General features: G+C 38.9%; 1 protein-coding gene across 1 annotated transcript; it reads left to right on the forward strand.

Moving 5' to 3' along the window:
- Positions 1-139: 139 nt before the first annotated feature.
- LOC141492661 (isopentenyl-diphosphate Delta-isomerase 1) lies at positions 140-10,405 on the forward strand. Its single transcript, XM_074193220.1, has 5 exons — positions 140-348; positions 4,293-4,462; positions 5,464-5,556; positions 7,733-7,863; positions 8,914-10,405. The coding sequence occupies exons 1-5, from the start codon at positions 155-157 to the stop codon at positions 9,229-9,231; spliced, it is 906 nt and encodes a 301-aa protein (XP_074049321.1). The 5' UTR covers positions 140-154; the 3' UTR covers positions 9,232-10,405.
- Positions 10,406-10,885: the final 480 nt, after the last annotated feature.

The following is a 10,885-nucleotide window of genomic DNA, read 5'->3' on the forward strand; positions in this document are numbered from 1 at the left end:
AGGGCCCGGCGGGCCGAGGGCCGGCGGAGGAGGAGGAGGAGGAGGGCTCGGGAGGCGGGCCCGGGCAGGACGCGTCCGCTAGTGCCAGCGGTGGAGCCATCAGGCGATCGGACCACGTGAGCCCCGGAACGGGCGGCCATTGGTCGGCCCCAGAATGTGGCGCGACGCCGCGCGGCTGGCGTTGGCCCGGGCGCTGGGGGGCGGAGCCTGGGCGCCCGCCGGGGGGCGGGGCCGGGGCGCGGCCGCTCCGCTCCTCTTAGCCAGCCGCGGCCGTTTCGGCAGCGAGAGTCCGGGCTCGTCGTCCTCCGGAGCGGAGCCGCGGCGCCGGGGTGTGAGTGGCAGCGCAGGGTAAGCGCCCGTCCTCGCTGGAAGCGGCCGCGATGGCAGGGAAGGAGAGGCGGCCTGCAGGGCCGTGTCCGATGCCCCCGGCCGGCGCTCCGCCGCCCAGGCCTTTGTTAACTCCCGGGGAAAGGGGATGCTTAGACTTGGGCTCCGACAGGGCGCCGCCCTCGGAAGGCCTCCCCGTGGGGATAAAGCGGGCGCGGCCCGTAGGAGAATGGGGAGGGGGCGGTGGAATGAATGAGAAACGAATGGGTCGGCTGTGGAGTTGGGGAGCGCGGCAGGAGGCGAGGACTGCCGCAGCATCCTCGGCCGGGGTGCGGCGGGCCATCCAATGGTGAGGACGGAACTGGGTCGCCGGAAGCTGATTGGCTTTGATGAAGCCAGCCCGACTAATGAGGAGCGGAGCTGGTGGGCCGGCCCGGGCCGCAGGACCGCGGGGGGATGCTCCGAAGCGCAAAGCTCCGGTTCCCTGTAACAGTGTTGGGATTGTAACAATGGGATTGCAACAATGTTGTTGGGACTGTAACAATATTGTTGGGATTGCAACAATGTTGTTGGGATTGTAACAATGTTGTTGCAATGGATTGTAACAATGTTGTTGGGATTGCAACAATGTTGTTGGGATTGGAACAATGTTGTTGGGATTGGAACAATGTTGTTGGGGTTGCAACAATGTTGTTGGGATTGCAACAATGTTGTTGGGATTGCAACAATGTTGTTGGGATTGCAACAATGTTGTTGGGATTGTAACAGTGTTGCTACTTGAAGTCGCCAGGAGGTAACTGACTTAAAAGCAACCTTTCCCTTTCAGTCCCGAAACGTAAGCGCTTCGGTTGTTCAACCTGAGGAACAGGTTCTGGTTTCTAAGGGTGTGGGGTGAAGCGACGGCAGATGAACCCAAATAGAGGCACATTTCCCAGCCTGAATGTTGGCACCGAAGAAAGTGTACATTATGTTGCATTTTTATGTTATTGCATTTTCATTTGCTTTGGTAAAGCTTTACTTTGAATCTTAACAGACTATCTTCTGTAGGGAATGGGGGGAGGGAAGTGAGATTAGGGGGAAAGTTGTAAAATTCAAAACAAAATAATTTTTAAAAAGAAATTCAAAAAAGTTTTATTTTGGTCAACAGAAATTTTCTTGACTAAATTTTCTGTCTTTTAAATAATTCCTTTTTTCCTTTTCTTATGAACTCTCACATCATGCTGAATTTTATGGTGTGAAGAGACTTGCATCCAACTCATATACAGAAGGAATCCATACACTAATAGGCTTTAAAAAAATAGTGATCGACATTCTTTGAAGATCTCTAATAGGCTGGACTTCTCAATCACAATTTGGACAGTTCTAATTCTTAGAAAGTTTTTTTTCTGACATCAGGCTTAATTTGTCTTCTTTTCAATTTCCCTTTCTTATTTCTAGTAAATGCCCTTTAGCCAAGTCATTGGTGAGTAAGACCCAAGCACAACTTCCTGAAACAGTCCCTTGGAAACTGCCTACCAGATTGATGTTGAACTATTCACTTCTGCTAGTCCTTGAATCCAGGAATTTAGCAGGTTCCAAAGAAGCTGTAGAACATTGAAGGTTAGAACTAGTTAGATTAAAAGGATTTTTGAACAATGTGGATTTGAAAGCTAGGACTGTCTTGAGCAAGAAAAGTGTTAGGAATTTGGGTCAAAATAGTTACTACTGGATAAATCTTCCCATCCCCAATAAATGCTTAAACCTAATTTTCTGGTTAAGACTAATTTTGTTTCTCATTTACATTTTACTTCAACTATCTTATTGTTGTCAACACAGTGGTTGCATGTCTCTCAAATATACCCTATTCTCTTTCCCCTGGCTTTTAAAAGAAAATTTATTAAAGGCAATGTTTAAGTGACTTGTCTAAGGTCACACAGCTAGGCAGTTATTAGAAGTCTGAGGCCAAATTTGAATTCAGGTCCTCCAGACTCCAGGGCAGGTGCTCTATCCATTGCATCACCTAGCTGTCCTCTCCTGGCTTTGTTGTACTTTAGACTTTTTAAATCTAGGTAAAAATATCAAAATGGATTTTAGGCATAAAACTGGACCTAAAACCATAAACTGACAGTTCTGATCTTCTTATACTTCTTCCAAGCAAAGGAAAGAACATATCTGCCTCTCTTCTTCAGCATGACAGAAGTGATCAGAATGAATTTCAAATGACCAGTTTATGATGGACTCCTGGAGTAAGAAAAACCAGATGGGCCTCATAGGGGGCATTAAAGATGAGCTGTGATGGGGATCAGGAATTGTGCCAGAGATGAGGAGCAACTTCCCTGTTGGGAAGTGATCTTCATCTAAACAGTGTTTCATATGTTGTTAAATATATTATGTTCATTCTATGTGTAAGATAAGATATTAAAATTAAACAACAACCCTTATACTCAAAGACTACTAGAGTTTAAGGGGGTTGGGAAAAAGGGGAGGAGGGAAGGAATTTACACATAATTAAATATAATACAAGGTAAATTGATTGAGGAAGAGCATCAATATCAGAGCTGTTATCTGAGCATTGAAGATAGTTATTCTGCAGTTGTGGATGAACAGAGAACACATTGTAATGGATGCATTGTAGAGATCAGAGAACAATTTAAGTTGGGCTTGAACTGGCAGAAGTGGGAGAATCTCCTCGAGGCATTGGAGAATGAGGGACAGTTGAATGGAACAATTCTACAGGCAGTGATTTGGTAAGGAGGGCTTACAGTCCAGGAGACAAACTGAAGGCCTTGGACAGTAGTCCAAGCACTAAGTGATAACTGGACCGAGGAGAGAGGAGTATGGTTGGGAGAGCTGTGGAGGTGGAATCTGAGATTTGGTGCCTATCTGACTGGAGGGGTGAGGATGAGCCGAGGGTTACTTCAGCATTTATACTCTAAGAAATGGCTCTAACAGAAATAAGGAAGTTTAGAGGATGGGCATACTTAGAGAAGATGTTTTGGATATGAGGAGTTGAAACTATCTTTACACTACCCAGAGGATAACATCCATCAGGAAGTTGGCAAGTGTGGGACAGCAGTTCAAGAGAGAGTTGATTGGATTTGGAAATCAGATTGTCAGGTGTCATAGGGATCTAGGAGAAGAGAGGGTGTCAGACACTTAGAGAGATGAGAGCTTAGAAGCCCTTGAGCTTCACCCTCTGGGTTTACAGAGGAGGAACCTAGGGAGCATGACACAGTTAACAAGTACCTGAATCAGGATTTGAATTCATTTCTTTTGACTCCAAGTCCAGTGCCCCACTTCACTTGATCATGCTGCCTCTCATTGTTCAGCATTATTGGAAACTGCAGGGAGGTCAAGAAAGAATGAAGACTGGGCAGCTAGGTATCCCAGTGGGTAGAGCACCAGCCCTGGAGTCAGGAGGCCAGGAGTTCAAATCCAGCCTCAGACTCTTAATAATTACCTAGCTGTGTGACCTTGGGCAAATTACTTAGCCCCATTGCCTTAATAAATTTAAAAAAAAATTTAAAAAGAGAGAGAATGAAGACTGAGAAAAAGGGTGTGTGTGTGTGTGTGTGTGTGTGTGTGTGTGTGTGTACACATATATACATAAAAGGTTAATAGCTTTGGAAAGAGCAGCTTCAACCAACAGGTGAGGTCAGAAACCAGATTGCAGTGTTTTGGCCTTCAAAGAGAGGGAGGGAGAGAAGAAAGGATCAAGTGAATTTATTTAAGACAGGGGTAGTTGGAAATATATTTTTAGGCAGTTGTAAAAGAGCAAATACTCGGAAGAGATTGCACGTGACTTTGGTGTGAGGGTGGCCAATAAAACAAACTTCTATCAAGGTTGGTAAGAGGGTGAAGAGCAGAAGGAGCCACCTTTTCCTCTGCATCCTGGATAGAGGTGAAGAGACATGGCCCTGGGGAAGTAGAAACCAGATAGTTTACAAGAAAAGTGACCCATCTTCTCCCCTCTCCTTTATCATCAGCTTTTTGGGAAGGATTAGCCAGATTGCAACAATGCCTGAAAATACTGACCATCTTGATGAGCAGCAAGTTCAGCTCCTTGCAGAGATGTGCATTCTTATCGATGAAGATGATAACAAGATTGGCGCAGATACTAAAAAGAATTGCCACCTGAATGAAAACATTGATAAAGGTACAGGTGAAATTTTCTATTTTATTTTTAAAGATATTTGTCTGGAACTTCCATTTAGCAAAAGACCCATTTACAGATATTTGATGTTGGAAATCAATTTGAAATAAACTAGAGTCATCCATATCTCTATTTGGGCTTTGATTAGTCAGAGGTGTGATAATATAAACATCTAAGTCTGTATTTTACCAGATTTTCTCCATTTTATTAAATGCTTTAGGCCCATTTCTTTTTGTAAATGAAGATAAAAAAGCCAAACTTTAGACATGTCAACATTGTTAAGTAGAAATTGCTGAGCCCAATTCATCATGCAGAGGGAATCATTGTAAAACCAAAAGTGTCTCTGCACAACAAGAATAGTGCTGGTGCCAGACTGAATTTGTTGTCCTAAGAATGTGGGCATGGTGAAAGATAGAGCCACTGACTATTAAGAGTAGAGGGGTGGCTAGGTGGTGCAGTGGGTAGAGCAACCTGGAGTCAGGAGTACCTGAGTTCAAATCTGGCCTCAGACACTTAATAATTACCTAACTGTGTGGCCTTGGGCAAGCCATTTAACTCCATTGCCTTTATTTTTTTTAATTTATTTTTATTAAAGATATTATTTGAGTTTTACAATTTTCCCCCCAATCTTGCTTCCCTCCCCACCCCCCAACAGAAAGCACCCATTGCCTTTAAAACAAAAACCTAAAAATTTTTTTTAAAAGGTAGAGTGACTTCTTTGCTTCTTATCCTCTCTGAGCCTCAGTTTCCCCATTTGTGAAAGGAGAGAGTTAGACTAGACCACTTCTTACCTCCTTCTAACTCTCAAGTCTATGATCCTGTTACTTAGTAAAAACAAACCCCCCCTTAGTATTTCATGAAAGTCTCAATTTCAACTTTTTATAAATCTAGCCTGATTGGTGAGGGAGGATACTATGTGATTTGGGTGACAAGATTACTTTCTGTGGAGAAATAAACAAGTTTTTCGTAAGCCATGTGAATATTAATATTTTTTTTCTTTTCAGGATTGCTACATAGAGCTTTTAGTGTCTTCTTATTTAATACAGAAAATAAGTTACTATTGCAGCAGCGATCAGATGCTAAAATTACTTTTCCAGGTCAGTATCCTTATTTTTCAATTTTCATGTGATAAACAGCATGGTAGAATAGAATGAGCCTATCACTTTTAAATCATTATTAACTGTTTGACCATGGCACATTCAATTTTCCCACCTGTCAGGTAGAGCTAATGATCATCTTGTCCTGGGTTATTTACATAGTGCTCTAAGATCTCTATAGCACTTCAGATCATTATCTCCTCTGAACAATGACATACTATTTTATAACTGTATATATTTATAACTGTTCTTTCTGCTTTAGTCATGAAGCGACAGAATACTTGAGAGAGGATGTCAAAGAGACCTTTCATTCTCCCTTTTCTTCCCCCCCCACCCTTAAATTCATTTATGTGTGCAAAAAGCTCTCTCTAGGTATTCAAGAAAGTCTCCTTCATAGACTTTTGATCAGCTTTGCATTAGAATACCAGAGCTGTCAGTAAGCACTGGGAAGGCTTATCTCCCAAATTTAAAAGTTTGTAATGAATTTAGTCTTAATCCAAGACTAGGAGAAAAACTAGGGTTAAATTAAATAGGTCAGATTAAAGATGAAGCCTAGATGTTTGTTTTTATTTCAATCCTGTTCAACATTGTATATCCTCTTTAAATGTAGTATTTTATATATATAAATATATATATTTGGCTGTTTTAATTAAGAATTCCATTTTTATAGGAAAAAGTATAACTATAATCTATCTCTGTTAACTGCACCAATGAGAATCCTAGTTGTCTGGATCATGTGGCCATAGTCAAGACAAAACTATCCACTTAGTGACAGCCTTCTCTAATTGTAAGCATGCTACGCTTTCTTTTGTATTGCCCATAGAGTCTACTCCCGGGTTGTGTAGGCTGAATGATCAAAAGATGAGTAAAGTTACAGTTTAAAAACAACTCTGCCTGTTAGTGTTCATGAACCAGAGTCCATATGTAGCAACATCCCATTTTTTTCCAGGTGTCCAGTATTATCCTGAACCTAGAAGCATCAGGGAAAAAAAAGCCTTTAAATTGGTGATGAAAGTTGTGTGATAATGTAGTACAAATTATATATGACATGCTCACAAAAAGTAAAGGAAGGAATGAGAGTGGGGGGAGGGGTTGCTTGACTCTGGATAGAGGGGCAGCTAGCTGGTGCAGTGGATAGAGCACTGGTCTTGGATTTAGGTGGGTGGGAGTTTGAATCCAGCTTCAGACACTTTCAACTTATTAGCTGTGTGACCTTGGACAAGTCACTTAACCCTGATTGCCTTGCATCTCCAGTTGTCCTGATTCATATCTGGCCACTAGACCCAGGATGGCTCTGGAGGAGAAAAATGAGGCTGGTGACTTGGCATAGCAACCCCCTCACTCAAATCCATTTCACATGCTTGTCATGACATCACTTCCCTGATGTCATGGTCTTCTTCAGGAATGAAGGGCAAACACCCTGGATAGAATTCTAGGCTTGCTTTTGGAAAGAGCTGAGATCACATTCTATCTCAGATATTTACTAGCTATGTGACCCTGGACAGGTCACTTAATCCTCAGCCTTAGTTTCCTCATCTGTAAAATGATGTAAAATGATGTTAATAATAACCTCTCTAATTTTTAGGATTGTTGTGAGGGTCAAATGAGATAATACATTCAAAGTCCTTTGAAAACCCTGAAGCATTATTTAAAAATCATCATCATTTTACTACCAAAGAATGCCATTTGGAGATGTTTCTTAGTTTACACATGATACACATGAGTAAATGGAGGAAATTCTAAGTGGAAGAATAAAGCATGACTTCATGATCATGACTCGGCTGTTAAGTTTTTGTATTTATCAAAGTGAATGTTTTCTCTAAGGAATCATTCTTGCATCTTCATTATAACTGTTGAGATTTAATTTAATAGAGAATACTTTTTGTATTAACATTTATGGAACTGATGCTACTGATGAGAAGTGAGTAAACTGGCATTTAGAGTCCTTTCATAATAAGGAGAAGTAGGTATATTCCCAGATCTCTAATTTAACATAGATTTTTAATATTTCTCAAAAGCACTGAATAATCTTTGTTTTTGAATGCAGAAATTTATATCATAAACTGATTTTTGTTATATCATAAAAAAATGAAAAATCTTTTATAACTTTGCTTCACACCATATTTGTGATCTCTCAAGGAATTTCTATAATTTAATCTCTTTTAACAATTTTCAGGTTGTTTTACAAATTCTTGTTGTAGTCATCCACTAAGCAACCCACTAGAAATGGAAGAAAATAATGCCATCGGAGTAAGACGGGCAGCTCAGAGACGTTTAAAGGCTGAACTTGGAATTCCTTTGGACCAGGTAATAAGTGATACTATTATATACTAGCCGATTGAGAACTAAATACAATTAGAAACTTACTTTAGATAGACTGCAAGAGAAATTTTGAATTCTTTTAGTAACTTGTTGAATAGGCCTTTGATCGTAGATGACATGAATGAATAAATACAAACTAAAACTTATATTTTCCTTCTTACCTAAGTCAGTCTTGCTCAGGACTGAGACTTGTTGATACAGACTGCTTTCTTGTAAGAATTTTAGTTGTTTCCTAGATCATGATCTTGAAACTTTTCCATGTGATTCTCTGGCCCCCATTATTTGGGGACTCCTATAGGTATGCCAGCTCCTGCCTTGATTCAGGCTTTTCCCCCTTTCCTGGAAATGTGTTCCCTTCTTCTCTTTACCTCTCAGAAGGCCCAGCTTCCTTCAAAGCTTAACTTAGGAGCCGCTACCACTGCTTCCTCCTTGAAGCCTGGTATCGTTTCCTTAGCTATTAGTGTTCTCCTCCTCCTCCTGTATTTATTCGATTGTTAGTATTTGATTAAACTTCACTGATGTACAGAAACTATTTTTTTCATTTTTGTGTTTTGTATTCCCAGAACTTTGCACATAAGAGAAAGCAAGATCTTTCATTTATATTGTGTATTACATAAATGATTGTTGGGAGATTGATTGCTTCATAAAAAAATTCTATATGAACTGAATTGTACCAATGAGCCATTTTTCTTGACTGTATTTTGGATAAAAATTAATTATCACTAATGGATAAATATTTCTCCCAGAAAAATTGTGTTAGCTTATTGTTATCTCAAAAATATTCTCAAAATAATGCATAACATTAATTCCCAATAAAAAAGGATGAAAATGGCTTTATTATAAATTCTATAATCCTATTACTTTTTAAACTATACAAATATTACACGAAGTTTTCCAAAATAAACCTCTCTTCCAAGGATAAATTAAACTATAACTCTCCTTTTGTTCAAAATATTATTGAAATATTCCCTAAAAATTATCTTTATTCATATGTTCTTAGAAATGTTAAGATTTTTTTTTCTATTTTGGTCACAGATTGTTCCAGAAGATTTTTCCTACCTAACACGAATCCACTATAAGGCAAAATCTGACGGCATTTGGGGAGAACATGAAATTGATTATATCTTGTTTGTGAGGAAGAATGTAACTCTAGATCCAAATCCAAATGAGATTAAAAGTTATTGTTATGTGAGCAAAAAAGAATTAGAAGAACTCCTGAAAAAAGCAGCAAACGATGAACTTAAGATTACGCCATGGTTCAAAATCATTGCCGAGACTTTTCTTTTTAAGTGGTGGGATAACTTGAATCACTTGAATAGATTTGTTGAACATGATAAAATTCATAGACTATAAAAATCTGGGTCTAGAAAACTCCACATTAAAGTCACTTTAAAGTTAATTTGTTCTCTTTCATGAGGACCATCATAGATGATTTGCTACTTGAATAAGTAGAAAGACCACTGACTAGGTGACTGTAAATTGTATGTCTTGGGTCTACACATGGCCAAAAGTTATGTACATGTGGAAGATTTTTTTAAAAAATAAAACAAAACCACACATGCCTGCAGACACACTCAGAATTTAGCTAGATTAAATTCTTTTAACATGTGCCTAAAAAATCTATTTGTGGCAAATTTGCACAAATTAAGTATTAATATGATTGGGACAGATTTTCAGTTTCTAAGTTTTTATTATGGTTCAGATAAAAGTATTTGTCTGAAGAAGGAATATATTCTCAAATATTGATTACATTTTTTATCTGCTTGGCTATTTTGAAACATTCAGAAATAATTTCAGTGTTGTAACTTGAACTAGTACAGAAGATTCTGAGGAAACTGGTGATGTTAGGTTTCTTTACCTCTATTCTGAGTGAAAATGGGGTTTGGTCCTTCTGTGAAAGTGGGGCTTTAAAAAGGAAGTAGTTTTAAGTTTTAGAACTACTCTATATAAAGACTTGAACTCAACTATTCTAGAGAGAAATAACAGATTAAAATCTTTTTTAAAAAGTTTTTCAGCTAGGCAGATTTTTTCATAACAATTTTAAAAATCATAATGACTGCAACTATTCATGATCTAGGAATAGAGTGAAAACATAGAGAGCATGACCTGAGTTTAGAAGAAAACAAAGCCTACCATTTATTTTAAGATAGTAAGATGTTCTGTAATCCAACCTGACCCAAGTATTTAGGTTTTTGAGGTACTAAGACATGGAGCTTTAAATTTTACCTTCTGATTTGTTTGAATACCATTTGAAATTTTGGGAGATTCTGTTAACCATAAAAATTACAGTTTAACAAAGATGAAGAGAAAATTTTTAAATCTGCTTCTTAAACCAATGATACACAGGTAAAATGGGCTTGGGGGTAAGGGGGAGGAAGGGGAAAAAATCTTATGTCCATAAACTTTAACATGTATTTATAGTTTCTAAATGATTATATTGAACCCTTTTTCTGGTAATCAGTACACAGCATGACTTATGATGGGTATATTTTATTAAACAAAACATAAATAAAATCAATAAAAGAATTGTCACATTAACTTTTTTTTGGTGATTGTTCAGTTTTTCAGTTGTGTTTGATTCTTCATGACCCCATTTGACATTTTCTTGGCAGTCTTATTGAAGAAGTTTGTCATTTCCTTTTTCAGCTCATTTCACATGAGAAAAATGTAACCTTATGGTTATTTTATTATCCATTTATCAAAATAATAATCGGTCAACAGTAGGTTGAAATTCAAAGCATTTTAACATTTACTATGTGAACAAGTTATGTGCTAAGAGCTGGGGGGGGTGCGATACAAAATAAGATGGTTCTGGCTCTCACTGCAAATCAGATGGAAAAGTTCTGTGGTCTTTTGAAAGCTGAGGGAAAGCAGGTGGGGAAGGCCCTTTCTTTCATGTCCTTTCCACTGACACATCCCTACTAGTTTTTGATGCTGACCCAGTAGATAGTGTCAAGAACTTTGATTGTCAGTCTTCAGTTCCTTTGGTTATAAGTACCTACAGGGA

The sequence above is a fragment of the Macrotis lagotis genome, chromosome 7 (assembly GCF_037893015.1).
Source record: "Macrotis lagotis isolate mMagLag1 chromosome 7, bilby.v1.9.chrom.fasta, whole genome shotgun sequence".
NCBI lineage: Eukaryota > Metazoa > Chordata > Mammalia > Peramelemorphia > Peramelidae > Macrotis > Macrotis lagotis.

What these genes read in the sequence shown, in the direction of transcription:
- LOC141492661 (XM_074193220.1), top strand. Translation starts at nt 155, where the DNA reads ATGTGGCGCGACGCCGCGCGGCTGGCGTTGGCCCGGGCGCTGGGGGGC. An exon ending in GAATGAAAACATTGATAAAG is followed by an intron (nt 4,463 to 5,463) that starts GTACAGGTGAAA and finishes TTTTCTTTTCAG; the next exon opens with GATTGCTACATAGAGCTTTT. An exon ending in TGCTAAAATTACTTTTCCAG is followed by an intron (nt 5,557 to 7,732) that starts GTCAGTATCCTT and finishes AACAATTTTCAG; the next exon opens with GTTGTTTTACAAATTCTTGT.